This window comes from Scardinius erythrophthalmus, assembly GCF_964197995.2.
Source record: "Scardinius erythrophthalmus genome assembly, chromosome: 24".
Taxonomy (NCBI): Eukaryota; Metazoa; Chordata; class Actinopteri; order Cypriniformes; family Leuciscidae; genus Scardinius; species Scardinius erythrophthalmus.
In genome coordinates, this window is record NC_138244.1 from 25511419 (window position 1) to 25532649 (window position 21231).

Below are 21231 nucleotides of genomic sequence, written 5' to 3' on the forward strand. Positions count from 1 at the left end.
GCAGCCAATGAGCGAACAAGCCGTCTCGCCATAGCTGTCTGCTGCTGCCGCAACGCGTTTTACATATATGAAAATTAAAGGATAATTTTTGCTTCAGTGTTTCGTGAAAAGAGACTTTTCCCGTAGCGTTTTGATAAAACGCAGTACTCGTTCCCTCTTCTAGAGAGAACCGAGGTTACGTTAGTAACCGAGTACGTTTTTTGGAGCTAATATAGCTCAGAATGAACTTTGTGCTACTTTATTAACTATTATTGGGTTTAAACATATGGACACACATGTAATTTAATGCCATTAGCTAAACCAGAAAAGGGGGAAACTACCCACTACTCATTGCTGGACAACTTTAGCTGTAATAATCTACCTAAAATTAGACATTAACACAGATTTTAGGTTTACAAAAAGAACAAAACAATATGTCTAATTTTAGTTAGATTGCTGCTTCTCAGTCAAACAGCATTGAATCAGCTAGACAAATGTTGTGTAGCCAGAATACTGACTATTAGAACAAGTGTCTGGTTCACATGGCAGCTTATTCTACCCATGAACCTCACATTTTGACAGGAACTATTTGACTGACACATGACATTTTTACATGACGTTTAGGGGCGGATAAATCCAAAGAATACCGTAAATATACTATAGTGCGATACCAGTGCTGACGCTTGAACAAATCTATTTTTGGACTGTTGGATATCTTTCAGATATTGCAGGCGCTCTCACACCTGGCTTGTTTAGAGCATTTGTTTTGGAACCTGGCACATTTTCTCCCTTAATTTATTCATTTAGGCATATATGAAAACAGCAATTGTGCTCGGATCCACACCAAAACAATCGGCTGGAAATCGCCTGAACAAGGTGGTCTCAGCCTGATTGAAATCAGTCTCTGGGTCGGTTCACTTGTGGTGAGAAAGCAATCTGATCCAACAGACCAATGAACCAAGCTTTATTATAATTCATAATTGGAAAGGTTTAATGGAATAAACATCAGTCTCTGTCTCTGGATGAGCACATTAGTTATAACAGTTGAAACCAAAAATTGCCTCTTCATCTTAAACAGTTGTATAATTCCTCTTCTCCAAGATTTGTATATATATAATTTATCAGTTAAAGCGAGAATAAAGGCTTACATACAGTACATTCGTATAAGTGTGTGGTGTGTGTGTAACGACAGCTTGATGGATGATGCCATGAGCAGAATCCCAGAATGTTGAAATGTTGCCTTGTGACAGAAAACCGAACCAAGAAGAAAATCCAACATTGTAACAGTTTAACTACCTGTTTCTGAACAAAGCAAACAATCTCTTACAGCTCTGAAAACACCCCTAGCTCCCCAATGGACTGATAGAAAGGTGTATCCTGACAACAGGAAGTTGCACAGCAATCAACCACTCAACTTTTACTATTCTTTAGGTACTGGACATACATTTTAGACAGTAAATCACAATCTGTGGATGTGCCATCTCTGGGTTACATTAAGCACAATCTAATGAAATCTGGACTATTGAAACTTGAACAGAAGAGATCTGACAACCAAACAGACAAACAACTATCACAGCCAGAACTAGACCAGCACCCTTTCATTCAAGAGGAACCACATGTGGCAGACACATGAGGAATATGACAAGAATAAAGATCGAAGACCAGCCAGTGCCAAATAACCACCATTTCTCAGCTGCTATGAGCAGTATAATAGCTACTGTGCTGCTGACATCTTCAAGCCATTGAAGACTCAGTGGAACACCAAAATCAATTCCAACCAGCACAATAACAGAAAGCAATAAACTGATGTATGCCTCGGCGGCGGTGAAACTTTATACGCCACACTTCGACATACGAGCAACAAGCCATCAGAGTCCTTCTTGGAAACAAAGACTGGAAGCCATAATAAAGACCTCACTCTTAAAGACCACTCTTCTCAAAATGGAAGTATTTTGGCTTTTAGTATGAATAGGTTAGCCTAACTGTGTGCTCCAAAACAATGACAAAATTCACATTTAGAAGATAAAAGCATTTAAAACTTAAAGTCTCTCACTTCTACCAATATGGATCAGTGATTTTGATGACATCAGTCTGCACTTCAGCTTCTCATCAGATTTTGTCCAATCAAATGCTCTCTAGAATTGGAAGTGTCCCGCCCCCTATGCTATAAATAGACGCTGACGCTAAAATCAGTCATTTGTTCAAACATTTACTATTTTCTACATGGTGAATGGCACATAGTGCACTACATAGGGGATAGGGAACAATTCAGACAGTGTAAACATGCTTTATATTGTGGCGAATGAAGTCTGGGTTCACGTTAGTGTCACGTGAACTGCCGCAGCGCACACAGTCTGCTCTGGCCCAGAGACATGAGCGATAGCACAGAGCGGATCATGTGATAATAAGATTACTGGACACAAACAACCACTTCAGGGATGGTTTGATTGTGTTATGGAAAAAAACGGCATTTGCCATTTTTAAAGATCATACTCACCCCCTTCATTCTGCTTTTGATTTGCTCCCATCTGGGAGTAGACTCAAAATTCCTCTGGCCAGAAGAAACGTGTAGGAATTTTTTTTTTCGTCCCAATGGAAGTGATTGTCTTAAATCGTTCAATTTTCTAAAGTAATGGCTGGAATTATAGTGTTTTTTCCCCCCGTTTTTTTTATTTTATTTTATTTTTTTTATGATGGAAACTATAATTTAATTAATTCTGTGTTTGTGTTGTTAATGTGTGATGTGTTTAAAAAAACAACAACAATGTGAATGTATCTATGTCACCAGTGTCAAAGACAAATTTCTGCTCTGTGACAAACAGAATGGACAATAAAGTTCAACTCAACTCATGATCGAGTCGACGCAGACCACAAAACATATCACGTCAGTGGGCCTTTACAGAAACCACACCATATGGCTACTTAGAATAGCAGGATAAGTGAACAAACTGATTTTTGTCCATAAATTAGAAACTAACATGGGTTTCTGGCTGTGCGGTGGTGGTTCTGATCTTTTGCAGTGTAGCACAAACAGATTGGCCAGACACAAGCACTTCCTGCGACATGGGCAACTCTCCAGCAATCGCGAGTTAGTAGGAGGCTGATGGCATCAACATCTTTGTGCTTTGTACCATATTCAGTTCTGGTTCTCGTGATTGTATACACTCTCAAACTATGAAACTATATGCAAGATCTAACTAACAGGACAGGTGAGCTTTTAAACTATAGCTATACTAGGTCACTAAAAAAAGAGAGGGCCCACTTTCAGGGAGAGATGGCTTCCTCCACAGGGGAGCTGTGAATTTGTGTTTTTCTGTGTCATAGCAAGGGTGTGTGTGTATCGCACAACATCCCATGAACCACAGACTTGCCACCTGTCATGTTACGTAACGCACAGATGGGGATGAGTACGGCCGTGGATCACGGACACCAGACAGACCAATACATTGATTATTTAAAGCAAGAACCTGTGATCTGTGATTGTCAAATCAAAAATGTGTTCAACTGGCAGGTATGAAAATTAAATTCATACATACATACATACAGACATACATACATATATATGTACATACCCTAATTAGTTTATATGGATATGGAAAACACAAAACTGGCTTAAAAATGTATGTAAATATTTAAAATGGAAAAATTATGGAGAAACCGTTGAAATTTCTACAGTGAATATATGTATATTACATTGTAAAAAAAAGTTTCAATTGAGGTTGCCAGAACTTTATGATAGAAACATTTTAAGTGTTACAGATTTACCTTGAATTAAACATATATTTTTCATTACCCGACATAATGTTAAAATAGCAAATTACTAAAATCAGTTTTTTACATTATAATATACTGTTAAACCACTTTAAAATCACAGGTGATAAAGAGAAAGCCACATGATGAATCCATGTTATATATGGGGGATTAATAATTTATAATCTGACCTAGTTTAGCATGTATTTTTTTTGTGATAAAAAACTGTGTAAATTGTTACATTAAAAATAACATTTGTTCTGTTACGTCAGTTCTGGGTTTGGGTTGTTGTCTTGTTAGTTTTACACTGTTCCCAGGTCAGTTTCCTTTGTCTTTGTTCATCAGTTGCCATGGTTTTTGATTGGCCCTCATGTGTTACACCTGTGTCTTGTTAATTATCTTGTTTAGTGTGTCCAAGGCTGGGCAAGGCTTACCTCCCCCTGGCCACGGACATGAGACTATCCTGGAATATTCTCACTCAAACCACTGCCTGCTGCTGCCTCTGATTGCTTTTAGAGGTAAAAGCTGCCCATAACCGCTGGTCTAGGATCAGATTTCTCCGTAATAATAACATACTGAAGAAACAAATTTGGTGTTTGCGATCTTGAGAGCGTCAAAGGTTTCTATTTACAATGTGTTTTTGCAGTGTTGTGCAAATGCAGACAATCAAAAACATATCTGATTACATGAACGCAATGGCCAATCAGATGTGTTTTAGAATCTGCTCACGTCGCAAAACGCCTGAGTTTTTGTCCAGTGCCGAGTATAACAAAGAAAGTGTAGACATTATGTAGGCTAAAGAGATTCACAGTGCAGTCAGCTTCATTGATTATTATAGTTAGGTAAACAATAACAGTGGTTATTTATTATTCGATTTGGCTGCCATGCCAAATCTCGCATACAGTATGCTTGCTTTTCTGTTCAAATTATAGTAGTTTGTAAACGTAGCTGCTTTAATTACAAATAATTTATCGGGAGCGTTTATGCAGGGATGTGTAGTTTGTTGCTAGGCGATACGTAACTTCAAACTATTTCATGACATTGTATTTAAATGTGTTTTTAAAGAGGAAGCGCATCTCCTCAGCCTGACCTGGAGTTGGTTCACCCTCCGCCTATAGTGTGCGCTTGTGTGTTTATGGGCCTGTGTCAGTTTAAGTTTTGTCTTTGTTAAAAACTGCTTACCAATAGATCCAGTACTTTTATTTCCATCTTTTCTTCACTCTTCGCTGACAGTTACAGAGAAGTAACATCTGACAACAAGTGACAGCATTTGAAAGGTTTAAAGTGTTATTCCAGGTGAAAATAATATTTTCATTATTGACCTTGTCTGGGATTTAGCAAGACAGTACAAGATTTCCCTTATAATGGAAAGAGAATACACAAGCGTATTGTAATTTGAATGTTTAGGCCTGTGCACAGGAGATGACATTGTTTGACCGGGCTGGACAGGAATAGAGGACAGTGAGTGAATCTGTAATCTTCTGTCTTTATGTTTCAGCACATCATTGACTGGCTCGTGCAATTCTGTGGTAAATTCAGTTAAGCTCTGGAAACATGCCATCTGCTACTAACTGCACACTAACTCATTCGGTTAAGGCCTAGTGTGATTGACAAACAGAGGGATTTCAGTTCTGGAGATGATAGAAACAATCATATGCAATCTTACTAATACTAATATAATGTTACAGTAAAGATCATGTTTTGGCAATTTAACACAGCGGGGCTCTGCTAATTTACCAATATCATGATATAAATTTGCTCATGCGTCCTTTCATATTTTAAGCTAGAGAATTGTCTTTACTCCAAAGTTACAAAGATATTTAATTCAATTGTAATTGATTTAGGCTGAATAACAATATCATAGAATCAGAAAGAAAAGCCTCAATCAAGCTCCGAACTCTAATGTGCGTCTCTAAATTCAGCCCCATCTGATCGTCAGCCCCTGAACATCCCGTAAAGACTGTCTCTGAGAGGGGTGTAGAGTTACCCAACCCACTCTGCCTCTGCTCTATAAAAAGCATCAGTTAGTGGGGCAGGGCCATGTAAAACTCCTGCGAGCTGAGAGCTGTTGGGAACCAGTGATGAATTATGCAAGGTTTTTAGATGGGGAAGACGGGCAAACCCACTGACCTCATTTACTTCAATCTTTTCTCTCTCTCGTTCTCCTCAAGCAAGGAAAGCTCTTTTTGCTTTTTCCTAAACGCTTATTTTATTCTGTGCTGCTCTTCAGACAGCAGTGCATTTTATTATTTGGTTACAGTAGAATGGAATAAAAATCCCCTTAATCGTGGTGATGTTCTGGATCTTAACTCTGGCTCTATACATGCATTATATCAACACTAATCCAGCTATATTTGTTCAATTTACTCAATAGCTGTCCTAACATGACATCTGTGTGTATTTCATGAAGCCTGTCAATAACGTGGTCAGTTAGATTGCATTGTGCTTTAATACTTTTTACTTGAACCATACTGTCATTAATGTAATGTAATAAACCAATAATAATATTGTTTAAATTTTGCAGTTTTAATAAATAATAGTAGTACTTGTTGTATTTCCTTTAATATGTGCTGATTTAAATACAAATGTTTAAGAATTTGAGAATGGGCTCAAATGTCATTAAAATAATTGTTTTTTTTTTAAGTTTTTTTTATGTTTCATGCTCACAAAGACTGCATTATTTATTCGAGCAAAAATACAGTAAAACCAATAATATTGTGAACTATTATGATAATTTAAAATAACTCTAAAAATAAAATAACTTGTAGTGTTTAGTATTGCAAGCAGTATTCACTGAGGTATTTGCACATTTTGGCAAATTAAGTTAAACTGTTAGTCATTTTGAGATTTTAATATACATTACTATTATCTAGTGTCATGATTTGCCTGGGTAGAAACTAAATTGAAATGGTGTGTGACACTTTAAGCCTAAACCAAAAACAAAAAAAATAAATGCATTTAAGTTCTTAATTTAGTTATTGTCATTATCATCTCATCTATATAAAGACATATATATCTGCAGGAATACACTGTATCGTTACAATGTGTTGTATAAAAATGGATAAATGTCCTTTTGGATCTGAATCGATATGAGAACAGCGCACAGTACTGGGATTACATGAAACAAGAATCTCGATCTGTTTAGAGAACCTCTCTATCTTTATTATTTTAGTAAAATGCAGGTTTGAGGTTGAGGGTCGGACTGTCCTGGTTGGACACGTGTACAAACAGCAGACACACACACACACACACACACACACACACACACACACACACACACACACACACACACACACACACACACACACAGACAGACACACACACACACACACACACACACACACACACACACACAGACACACACACACACACACACACACACACACACACACACACACACACACACACAGACAGACACACACACACACACACACACACACACACACACACACACACACACACACACACACACAGCAAGACACAGACACAGACACACACACACACACACACACACACACACACACACACACACACACACACACACACACACACACACAGACAGACACAGACACACACACACACACACACAGCAAGACACAGACACAGACACACACACACACACACACACACACACACACACACACACACACACACACACACACACAGACAGACAGACAGACAGACAGACAGACAGACAGACACACACACACACACACACACACACACACACACACACACTGACACACACAGAGATAATCTCACTCAATCACAGAGCCCTATTGGCTTTGCCTCCCTGGCTAAATCCAGGATTGCAGATTTTTCGGCCCTGGCACAGCAAACATGGCACTGCACAAACAGTGTTTGTTTTCTATGGAACCATTTCTTACATTTTAAATTAGTGCTGGAGATTTTTCTTGATAAGACTTGATAAGACTGGACTGAATGCAACCAATATATGCATTTCTCTTTCTCCTATCCTCTACATTGCTGATTTTCTGTAATGTTTTGGTATAGTTGCACACTGAAGTTGTTGTTTCTTTTCAATTTAATTCTTCCCTTCAACCCTCATACACCTCCATAAAGCATAGCCGTAGGATTAACATTTCTTTTCCTGACAAACCACTCTTAGCTATACAGTAGCTCAGACAGAGCAAGATTAAAATCACAATAAGCTTTTATATATTTATATAAACCTACACAATGAGTTCACGAGAACCACCTGCTCCATCAACAGCATGAGCAGACGTGTAGGATGTCTATCTCAGTTTTATGCCAACATTGAAATCTATTTTTTTTTTGTGCACAGTTAATCAGTGCATGCTATCTAAGACATCTTTTTCTTCTTTCATTCAATTGTAATAACTTGTCAAACAACTTTCCTTTCTGAGTGACGGACACTTTTAGTCGCATCCATGCAATAGATTCTAGATCATCAATAAAATCAATGACAACAAGCCGCATCCTGCATTTCCCTTAATCAATTAATGTAATATGTTACATTATGAAAGTAAAATCAGTTACTTTTTTAGAAATCATTACACTTTCGCATACATTCAAAAAGAGTTCTTATTATGAAAAACAATATAGTTAAAAAGAATGTAATTAAGTGCAAACTGAATGTGTTTAGACACTTAATTGCTTGTTAATTGCAATTCAATGGAAATGTATTATAGTTTAAATGCCATAGCTAAACTTTAGATTTTGACCCACTTAAGTAGGACTTAATTACATCTTTATATGTGATTTCATAATTAAAGTCTTTGAAATGCACTGCAAATTTACTGATATGATAGCCTTTATACTAACTAAAATTCACTTTGTTATTTCTGTTAAATCTTTGATATCATGTATTTAAATATATTTCTAATTACAAATTTAAGATAAAGTTGCAATTTAATACTTAAAATGTATTACCTTCAAATGTAACACAATACAGTTAAAATAATAATCAAATACTTTACATGTGCTTTAGAATGTTAGTCAACATTCAATACAATTAAACACAATTTTTTTTTTTTAACAAGGGTTAAGAATGCCACTTTATGCTGACTTAAATATACCTGCCAAATATTTATTCCCTCAAGTTCAATATCAGGAAATGATCTATGCTTTAACGATAAGAATAAGACAATCATGGAAAGAGTACTAATGTCTAAATGAGTGTTAAATATTCTCACTGTGGCACACTGGCGCCCATAGCACCATCTGCTCTTCTCCTGCACAGAAATCTCCAAACCGAGATAAAGCGAAGATCTCCTTCTAGAAGGAGGACCCATTAGTCTGCGTTTAGAAAATGGTATGTCATATTTCCTCTGCCTGTGGGGAGCTGGTGTTATTGTGGAGCCTAATTAATCTGGGCAGTGGTGATACATCTCTACAGACAATATGGCGGTATTACACTGATGTGTGAGGACACACACACACACACACACACCATCTTAACCATTTTAGCAGAATGTGTGTGTAACCGAGAAATCAAAATTTGACCATGCAAAAAAATGCATTTAAGTCATCTTGACGGCAATCGCAAGAAAATGGACAAGTAGCTACATAATCAAATTCACAAATATTACACCATTTAAACATTATTACAGTTTTTTTCAGTCGCTAACAAGCGTTTGTCCAATCAGTTGTCACATTTTCAAAACTCTAAACACAATTAGCACAGCATCTGCCTTTTGTGGCCATACCATTCACACATTTCTTGTCGTTTTCACACAATATGCAGTCAGTGAACACATTTCCACAATGCTTACATTTTCTTAACAGACAAGCTATACCTCCCAACAAAATGATGGATTGTTTTTGTAGTATTTACAAATGTTAACACACAACATCCCACAATAGCAAAAACAATATTCCAAACCTTAGATACAGTATGGACTGCATTTATTTATTTACCATTTACATGAAACTTTTACCATTTTTGTAAATTTCATGATTTTAGCAAAATGTGATTTTGATTGCTAGCAAAATGTGTTGCTTTTGAACAATGTCATGAAGAAACAAGCTTTTCTTCCTGGAGTAATGATGCTGAAAATTCAGCTTTTCATCACATGAATAAATTTTACACAATTTATTACATGACATACATATTTTTAAACAGAAATCAGTTATTTCAAATTGTACTACTGTAATATTTCACAATATGAAAGTTTATAAAAACCTCTGCTTCTGCAATGATATCAGTTCAAAAACAATATATCAGTGAGAGAGTCAAGGAGCTACAACAATATGTCCAGGTATAGTGTATATTCAATTCAATGTCCAGTTCTATAAGCTTTGCACTTTGCAAGTAGGTAACCTACACAGCAATAGGTTACAGTACAGTATGGTATACAGTAAATGACATGATTTACATAAACTTTGTTTTGAGAGTTATGGAATTGGAGGCCAACAGGCCCCTCATGAATTCATATACATAGATGAGGCAGGATTCAATCTGGCCAAAAGGCGTCAACCTGGACAAAATGTAATGTGAAGGTGGAAGGTTTATGACCATCAGCCACATGACCAGATGTCCCTCCTTGAAGCCATGGATGCTGGCTCCAAGGGTGGATCCGACATACCAAGCAGTTTTATCCCAGGTGCATCACCTTGGATGATATCAGATGTGATCTTGATGAAAACATGTGGCCTAACCCTGAAGATCGCAGAGATTAGATACAGTAATTTTATGGTTTTTTTTGCTGTTGTTTTTTTGTTCAGAATGCTCTTGTGTGTTTCATGGAAATTTTGTTCACTGTAAGCAATACTGTAAAACTTTTTCTGTTCTATCAAACCGTGTTTCTACTGTACCTCCTGTAGTAAACAGTAAAGGTATAAAAACTGATTTGCTTTTTACTGGAATGATTATGAATGTGAACAGTACTGTACATGTGGACAGTTCCCAACCAAGAATTTAGTGTAAAATGGTGGATTGCACGTTTTGCATGCAAATACCTGTAAAACTGAAACATAAAAGTCTATGCAGTTTTAGTAATGTCAACAATAGCCAGGATTTTGAAACCTGGTGTACTTTGATTGAGTGCATGTACCTTGTGAAGTGAAAACAAGTGTTATTCTTTGACAGAATAATCTTATTTTGAGTCAGATTTCCAGTGTTTTGGTAAAGTTAGTGTGTGCGCAGAGAAACATGTTTTCTGTTTTGAAATGAAGAGTTAGTATATATTTAACAAAATGTGTTTTTGAGAAGACAATTAACCATTTGGCCAATTGTGTTTTGTAGGTGTGAGTCTGTGTTAAGAGTTTAGAAAAAGTATCTTAAGTATGGGTAAGCGCTTGTTAGCGATTGAAAAAAACTGTAAAATACATAGGCTACTGAGTTACTAAAACAATCTTTGTCAAAGAATACACTTGTTTGTTCACAGTTTGAACGTTCTTGTTTCCATTTGTTTAATTTCAAGATCTGAGGTGAATTATCCATTGTTGTTTTTACAGCTCCAAAGCTGGAGTACTAAATGATATTCAAAGTCACATTACACGCTTTTAACATTAAAATAAAGCACATAAACAGTACCTGAGATTATCATTGTCACACTTTGTGTTTGTTGTTCCAGCGCGATGTCACAGAAAAATAGAAACGTTTCTAAAATAGAATCGTCGCGTGTCGCCGCTGGTTAGGACGAACACTGATTAACATGGAAAAGATGCCTTTTATCGCGCGTTGCATCGCGTGTAGTTAGGACACGGTGTTTACAAGCCTGTCTGATTTAATGTGTTGTGAATATGTATTAAAAAAAAATCTTGTGTGCTTCAAATTTGACATCTACAGTATGTTTGTATTTGTACAGTTTGGCAGACACTAATAAAATCTGGTAGACACTAATAATGATTTCTTAATGTATTTAAGGGGTGTAAAGCTGCTTACTGCCTATCTTAAAGGGGACATATCATGCTAAATCCACTTTTTTAGCCCTTAAATGCATTGTGTTGTATATTTGGAGTGTTTAGAAGTACAGAAAAGTTGAAATTATTCTCTTCAGGTGCTTCGTTGATATCTTTATATTCTGTTTTGGTCATATTTTTCAACCTGTTCAGATTTTTCTGTTATCTATGACGTTTTGTGAACAATCACGTCACAGTATTTGCAGCTGAACTGCCAAATAAGGACTAGACTTCCAGCCCAACACTTCGAGCAATCCGCCATTTTTTATTTCTCGCTGCAATTTTGTAGTCCAAGCTAAAAGATGCAGAAGTTACGAGAGGGTAAGTTAAAATGTTCGGTTGTTGGATGTAGTAACCCATACGCTTCATTACACCGTCTAATGTAGATGAACTGCCGCGCTTATGACAGTGCGCATGTTTAACTGAAAGAACGAGCAGAGAGAGAGTGAGACCCGGTCGCGCGCGCGTTCACTCTCTCTTCAGACCCTGGCGAAAGTGTAAACCTTCTCCATACTAGACGCTGTCTTGCTCTCTCTCCCTCGCACATATTAATCAAAATAAATCGACACGGTGGTAAAAGGCCAAAAGTTTCATGTGTAAATACAGTAAGTAACACACCATTGCGATACATCCATATGAAGACGTTCTTCTGCAGGTTCGTCGTCTTCATTTTCATCTCGCTCCGGCTCCGGACTCTGGCTCGAACATGTAAGTCTTCCGTTGTTGACATTTTGTTAATAACGTGTGAATAAAAAGTTTCTGTGCCGCTATAATCGTATCTCTGCTATTAAACTACAAAAATGGCCGAACGGGGTGGAGTGTCACCTCTGCAAACTGGAGAGGGGGCGGGTTATGATGTGTCTCAATTGTATTTAAAGAGACCGCACCAAAACGAGTTGCTGTCAGACGCACACCAGAAAAGGGGTAAAAAGGGGGCCTGTGGAGCTATAATAATGAGGAATTCAGACCCAAGCATTGCAGTTCCGCTTTATATAGACTACAAATGTATGATTTATATGTTAAAAGGAACGATTTAAAAGCATGATATGTCTCCTTTAACCATCATGCAACATCAAGTTAGCCTACTACCAATTTGCTTTACAGAGGTGCACACATAGTGCTTCACATTAATAACTGAGTTTGTCTTTAGCATGCTGCTAAACTAATGCCACAATACTCTATGCATAAACATACAAATATTGGGTAAAATAATACATTTTTAATTCCACTGACTGAAATATATTATTTATAGATACAATAAAATCCGCCAAATTGAATTTATTAGTGTTACTTTCAATGAATTCTTTGCTTGCCAAATGAATGCATGCTGTTCTGCATTAAAAAGTAATTTTTAGAAACCATTAATGCTGCTTTTGTAAGTTCTAACCCTAAGTTAAGCAGAGTTTCACACACTAATTTTATTCTAGCACTTCTTTTTTAACCATTGGGTCATGAAACCCTGGTACAGAGCAGGGTTAGCGCTAGACTGTTAGCGCTGAGTTTACGGTGTGAAACAATGCTGTGATAGAATGTTACAGTGAGTTGTTTAGCAACAGACCAGACAATCAATCATAATTGCTTCACTGCTTACCTCATTAAATATTCATGTCATGTGTTTTATTCAGTCTCAGAAACTTTCATGCTGTGTTCAGTTTATGTTCAGTGGGAAAACTCTGAACCTGGCACTCATTAATGAATAGTTTTCAGTCACGAGACTGACGCAGAGACCTGGAGGGCAAAATATGTATTGAACTGCAACACAGAAGCCTCTCAATTAAAAAAAAAAAAAAAAAAAAAAAAAAAAAAAAAACATGCTGTAATATATATACTTCTATTATTGATTGCTATCAGGATGTAAAGAGAGTTTCAACCAGTATAACAAAAATGGTTAATGAAAAACATTGCCTACCTTACATTTACTCATTTGGCAGACGCTTTTATCCAAAGCGACTTACATTGCCTTTCAAGGTACACATTTACGTTCTTATCAGTTCTTCCTTTCCCTGGGAACTGAACGTTATAAATGAAGATGAACCTACCTTACATTGCTACCTTACAGGTACCTTACCTAAATTCAGCATACACCTTATTGATGATGCATACTAGTAAACAGGCGAGTAGATGAGCCCAGAATATGAACGCAACATTCTAAATGGTTTAGCGTTTTCTATATAATGGTTTTCTATGGAAAAACCATAGACTGTATAAAACAAGGGACGTAGTGTCAGTGAAGAGCTTTTTCTAGGTTTCTGAAGAACATTTTTGAATCCCAAAGTGGGCGGAGCCAGCCGTCGCCATCTTGGCAGCACCTCACTCCCGGATAACTGAAAATGGGCAAAGAGGCGGGATTAGCTGAGGTGATGTGATGGCTAACAAACAAACGGCTAGTAATGACAGCAGAGGCAATCCACCTGTCACTCAAGTGGCCACGCCCTTAATTATGCAGAACTTTAAGGCTTAATATGATTTAAATGGATGAGTTATAAAAACAATTCACCACCCTCACAGCTGTCATGAAGGGCAAAATTAGCTATATAGACCTAAACCACTTTTTGTACCAGGCTGTTAACACATTTTTTTCAGTCGATGAATTGCAGTTTAAGTCACTTCCGTGTTGGATTCAAGAGAGACCGGAAAATTTCCGCTTGGAAAAAGGACAGTGTGATGATAGTTTTAATTTATTTGTCCTTTCAATTGAGCTATATTAGAAAATCCAACAAGCTCTTTTATGAGAAAGATGACTCAGATATTTCTTGAAATGAGTCATTAGTTGTACTATGTTGTTCATTAACATGTATATGTATTTTCTTGGTACTTCGTAATACTACTTATGAATAATATTAATGTTATTACCTGTCTAATCTCAGGACTTTTGGACAGTAAAATGGGCAAAGAAATACATAGATTTACATTGAAGGAGGGGCCTGAGCAATATTTATAGATCAGAATATCATATGCAGCAGGTCAGGGTTCCTCAACTCTGGCCCTTGAGGTCCACTTTCCTGCAGAGTGTAACTTCAACCTTGACCAAACTCCTCTGCCTGTAGCTTTCTAGTAATCCTGAAGACCTTGATTAGTTTGTGAAGGAGTGTTTAGTTAGGGTTGGAGCTAAACTCTGAAGGAGACTGGACCTCAAGGGTCAGTATTGAGAACCCCTGATATAGATGGTAAGCTGGGCCAGTTAGCAACTAGAAACCACCAAGGGATGCCTTTCCCAAAAGCATTGTTAGCCAACTATGGTCACAAGTTATTGGAGTGCTATGGGTTGGGTCCTTACTGTCCTCAAACAGCACACCAATAACACATATTTGTTAGTATATCTGATTATATGCAAGTGTGAACTGTGGTAAGAAGCATGGTTATTTGTTCGTATGACAAGTGGTCTTAAATAGTCATGCTCATGAGCAAAATAAGCAGGCTAACATGCAGTACAATCTATATATTTAATTCCATTTCAATATTTTAGCGTCAACAATCTGCGCTGTTTTTGAAGAGTATGATTGTATGATGTAAGAGGAAACCCGCAATGAGTGAAACATCAAATAAAGCAAAACGACTGGGATAAAAAATAGTGATGCCATGTTTGTTACAACAGCATCTCAAAGAAATTGCATTGTGGAGAAAGCAGCTGACTGAATGAACCGCATGTATATAGGAGTAAAACATGCCAGTTACACCATAATGGATGTAAACGTGATTCAAAAATGATCAGATCTTGAATTAAAGATCTAATTGATTAATCTGCAAAAGTTATTACTCCACCATATGTGCATGGCATAATTAACAATATTGTATATTGTTGAAGCTACATGGTTAAAACGACGGATGTGTGACGGTTTTGGGAAACTGTAGCAGTGACTAGCTAGTTAATTTCTCTGACTATGCATTGCTCAATGGTGGTTGATCAGTGAGTTGCATTGTTGTTTGGGAAACACTCATTTTAACAATGTTAAAAACACTTAAAACACCATAGCAACAGCCTGGCAACCACCCACAACACCCCATGTAGGTGGTGGAGAGCTGTGCACAGTCAAACATCGTCAAATGCAAGTATGTCTGCTTTTTAATGTAGTAAAATGGGTTACAGGCAGAGATTTTCCAAAGTATATGTGTCTTGTATCTGGATCCCAAGATGCTATGCGAAGGGGATATTTTAGGGCTGAGCATTTGGGTTTCAAGAGACTTGTACTGAATTTCGAGTACTTAAGATGCATCCAAAATGTGAGAAATTCTTAATTAATTCAGCTCTGCATGTGTTTGTTGTTCTTTGAACTTGCTGCATCTCTCTCTCTCTCTCTCTCTCTCTCTCTCTCTCTCTCTCTCTCTCTCTCTCTCTCTCTCTCTCTCTCTCTCTCTCTCTCTCTCTCTCTCTCTCTCTCTCTCTCTCTCTCTCTCTCTCTCTCTCTCTCTCTCTCATGTTAGCTCTATTTAGTATTAAAGGGTTAGCCGTGGGTTAAGAAAGGGTTAGATTGATGCAGCCGTCATGGGCAAGGTCACTCAGAGAGGAATTCCACATCAGCTCTTTCTATTATGTGCAGTCATGTGGGGAAGACCAGGCATTTCACAGCTGGTGATCTCTCTTGCAAATGAGCTTTTCACTGGATGTGTGTTAGTGTCACCTTGAATGAGACGGTCATACTGACTGTGAAATGTTTTTTTTTTATTAATTAATTAATTAATTAATTTTATTAAATGGTTACGCAGAATCATTTATCCAGATGTGATGATGCTTCTGCTGGCATTCTGGTACTTGACATGTTTGTTTTTATGGTTTGCTTTGGCATTGGTATTTCAGTCAATTTGTCATCTTAAAGATAAACACTGTGTATTAACTTATTAACTTTTATTAATAACATTTACAAACATTACGCATCATATAATTCTTCAGATCATGGTCATTTACACTGCAATGAAACTTTGATGCATATAAATGTACAATAATTTTTCTCTCTTTTAATCTGTTATGCATTAACCTAAATTTGGATTAAAGGCTTATTAAAGGAGCCATAATTCTCTGTGTGTGCTGAGGATAATCATCTCATATTAAATTCAAAACATGAATTGAAATTGCTCCCAGGATTATGTGTCCTGCCACAGGATCGCTGTCCACACTGTTAGAATAATTGCAGCTCTGAAACATTAACCTAGCCATCAACCTTTGACATCACTTCCTTGATGCAGAAGTTCACTTTGAGGTAAATTCCTTAAATATTTGATCATTTTAGCCTGCAGTTGTTCCACCCACATTTTCAAAGTGATATGGGAAAGTAATTATGTTTCAAACATTTAATACTGTATATTTACCAGAGTTAGGTTCAATGTATACTTATTTTTCTTTGTCATTCTTTTGCAAGCAGGTCTACATACAATGAACAAATGTAAAGTATTTTTAAATAACCTTTAGTGTTACTTTAATCCTGTTACGCCACATTCAGATATCATTACTTTCATACATATTAGCTGATAAAATGCAGGACTCAGCTGGGGAATGCTCCAAATACATTACCATATTCATATTAAAATGAGAGATTTTTAAAATGCTATGTTGTTATGCATTTAAAAATGTATTTTGGGGTTTCAAGATGATTAAAATATGATTTTTTTTTAAATAAGGTTATATTTGCTAATGTTAATGCATTAAGTATAAATAAACAGTTTGATCTAACAATAAAAAAGCATATTTACAGCACTGTTAGTGTAAATTATTAAACATACTATTGATCATTGTTAATTCATATTCATTCATAGATTAATGCTTATTTCTACAACTTGAAAGGTTAGTAAATATTAGTACATGTAGAAATTAACGTGAACCTGCATTGATTACTAAAATGCTGTTCACTGTTACTTCATGATAACTAATACATTAACTAATGTTACAAATTAAACCTATTATCAAATGTTCCATATCAACTTTTTTATGGGCCATATAATGGAAATGATTATGTTACCGAAACAGCATCTTCTGTTACTGCCTTCTGTGGTACTGAAATGTAGTTAGTAAATCCTTTATCTTTAGATGACCTTGTGAGTCAATAAAGACTGACGCTTCTTCCAGGAGTTATTTAATTACGTAAGTAATACACTGGTTGTCCTTTATGTGATCACTATACCTTTGCGTTTGATAGCGTAAGTGAGTTTTACTGGTGTATTGCATTACAAGGTTTTAGGATCAGATTCAGATTACACTGATTCTTAAGACACGGGACAAAAGAACAATATATATATATATATATATATATATATATATATATATATATATATATATATATATACATATATATATATATATTATTAATAATATTTGTTTGGAGTTTTGGATTGGAGATGTATGTGCCTTTATATTTGCAAATAAATAGATATACATTTCCAAAGTGGAAATGTTTTTTTTTTTTTTTTACCCCAGGTCTCAGTTGTGTATTTTTCTTTCATGTTTCTCTCTCAGCAGGTATGCACACCAGCATCAGTGAGATTTTGAAAGAGAAAACGCTAAAGTCGTCCCGCCGCAGTTTGCCATGTCTGGCTCAGAGTCAGACACATCCTGAGAACCTCAACCACTTCCTGTCTGTGCCTTTGAGTCCTGAACCCAAAACATACAGTCACAGCGTCAGTGCCTCCTGCACACACATCATACCTCCCACAGGTGAGCATAGCAGAGCTTTTCTTAGTCTTTTTAGTTAGCTTATGATTAGCAAGCTAACATGTTAGCATGATAAGATAGCATGCCCTAACTAATGTAATAAACACAACAAATCCTTCAGTGTTTCAAACTCACAATCTCAATTCATAACTATTTTACCTTTTGGTGAATTGGTAATTTGTATGAAATTAAAATCTCAATATGAAATTTCATTCATAGGTTTTCGTATGATGGTTATGTTTAGGGGTAGGGTTATGGTTGGACCTTTAGGCTTACTTTATTTCATATTTATCTTATATCATTTATCCAAGTAGATGCACTCATGGTGACTCAAGTCCTCCTTGGAAGTTCGTATTTACAAACTGGGTAGTCGTAATTATGCCATCATGGTGCATTCAAATAACTTGCAAGATGGCATAAAATTTAACAAGATTTTTATTTATTTTTACCTCAACATCTACAAAATAAATAACAAAGAATGAGCATCAGATTTGTTTGCTTTTTTATGGTTTTATTGAATTTATGAAGGTGGTATAAATTTAATCATTATATATTCTTTTGTAATTGTCCAGTACTATGGTAACGTACAGTAGGGTATGCGAGTTTTTGATAGTTTTATTGTAAATGAAAAAAAAAAAATACATCATCATTTCATTCATTTGAACAAGTTTGACATTAATACTGTTGCTCAGGGAACCGGGGTTAAATACATCCCTTTTGAATTGGAACTCCAGCGCTGCGTCTTGGAGTTGATTCTATGGGGAAGCAATTCCCACTATGCCATGCTGAAGGGGTGCCTGCCTCACTAAGCTGTGAACATGCACGAACGACATAGCACTCAATGATTCTACAGAGCTTAGTCAGAGTCAAAAGTGCATCAATCCCAGAGCGCATCCTATGTGACCTGCAAAAGTAATATAGTAGCCCTACTCCTAAGACTGAATTTTCAGGTGTTAGTGAAAAAAACCCAAGCTTCTATGCTCCATAGCAAGGGAAGTCTCTGCAATTACACCTTACTCCTGCGGGACAGGCCTCAGCCAGAAGCCCAAGAGGAGGCCTATAATGGGGGGATACACAACATAGACTCAGTATGCCTCACTAGCATCTCAGCTATATTTCTGAGAAGGTTCCTAGGGAGCGGCTTACCAAAGGGAGCATGCAAGGTTCTAAAAACAGTAAAACAGACCTAATATAGGAGTGAACGACTACTTAATGGACATAAAGGTCTTAATGGGCATGAAAGATATAATGCAGTTTGTCCAATAATTCTCATCCATCAGGCTCTATTCCCCAATCAATCCATGGGGAGCTGAGGCCCTACTTAACCACCACATGGGGAGCTGAGGCCCTACTTAGCCACCACATTCAACTGAGACATTCAATTAGTATTACAAACTAATTAATCAGTTTCTTATTAGTTAATTGTAGTTATTATAATGTTAATATTGTGTTACTCATTTATTCCTTTGTAGTTATTAATTAATTACAGTATTCTAAAGTGTTAACCATATTTCTCTTAAAGGATGATAGTTGCATACATTTTCCTCACGGCTAAGGCTAGTCACTGGTGAAAGGCCATATGGTGTCATCAGAACTTTGATGCAAAGATGGCATTATGCAGGTCATGTACTTCCAGAGGTGTACTACGCTTGTCAAACAGTTTGGAAATCTCAGGGAGATTGTAAATGGTTTTCTTTAGGTGTTATAGACCTAACTGAATTTGGAAGGTTGGTTTTTGTTTGACAAAGGGCCTTGAATTTAAGCAATGAGCATTTAAAAAAAAAAAAAACTGCTAACACAAAGTTATTGATTTCATCACCAATATTTGTCCACTTCATCTTCTCTTCTCTGAGATTGCTGCTGCAGTCATTAACCCTTATTAGCTCTACAGACGTGTAGACAAGATATTATTCCAAGTGCTGCTCAAAAGTTCTAAATGAAGGTGCTGGAATCATTTCCATGTGCTGACACTGCCGGAATCCTCTAAAGAACCGCATTACATTCTCCCTTGAGTTTACTACCACCCACTAATGGCCATCATTTGGATACAACACTGCTGCCAGAAGATCTTTTAGCAGAAGCACATGACTTGATGAGCTCAACACAACAGAATGAATAATGGATAATGAGATGGTTGTTCTAAGCCAGCTGATTTTACTTATTCTGTGGCTTTAGTCCACATTCTCATACAGAGAATCTTCAAGTCTGTCTTTTGTAATGACAGTACTGAGGACAACGGTAGAACTGGAACATTAGCTGGGTGACTACAGATAATGATGTCTTATTCTCACTAAGGCTGCATTTATTTGATCAAAAATATATATTAAAACAGTAATATTTTGAAAAAATATAACAATAAAAAAATATATATGAGAGAGAGAGAGAGAGAGAGAGAGAGAGAGAGAGAGAGAGAGAGAGAGAGAGAGAGAGAGAGAGAGGCTGCATCACACGTCAGAGATCAGATCGGGATCGGTAGCATTCAGGAATATACAAAATATATCAAGACTGTGACGCATATTAAAAGTATTTATAAGGATCATGTGACAGTAATAGCTTGATGTTTTTATTTTAATAAAAGGAGCACTAAAGAAGTTTTGCTGTGAGTAAATATGACAATTATGAAAATGTTAAAACAAAAGTGTCAAAATTCTTGCCTTACTTTAATTAATTTCTTTGTCTTTACTATGAAAATCCTACATTAAGTATTTATATTAAGTATGTTCTGTATAGTTTGAGCAGTCTGTAGATTTGGAGTGAAAATTCATGTTTACGTCATTCATCAGGTCTGGCACCAGATATGTGCTACTTGCTTGCTCAGCCAACACGTTTTTTAGCTAAATGCCTTGTAGAACAGCCTAGAAGTCTTAGAATTATTTACATTCAGTTCTATTAAAGCTGCAGTCTGTAACTTTTTTGGGTTAAAAATTATGCAAAATAAAATTTTGAGCAGGTACATCAAAACTATCTGCTTGCTT

The 21231-nt window shown here is 36.5% G+C and overlaps 1 protein-coding gene across 1 annotated transcript in view; it reads left to right on the plus strand.

The window, feature by feature from the left end:
• Nucleotides 1-21231, plus strand: part of LOC308684620 (anoctamin-3-like) — a gene marked incomplete at both ends in the record, with an annotated part of 38347 nt that overhangs the window by 15244 nt on the left and 1872 nt on the right. Inside the window, one exon of the mRNA XM_081355885.1 lies at nt 18062-18259. Coding sequence (XP_081212011.1) covers nt 18062-18259 — 198 coding nt within the window. The remainder of the gene's footprint in view (nt 1-18061; nt 18260-21231) is intronic.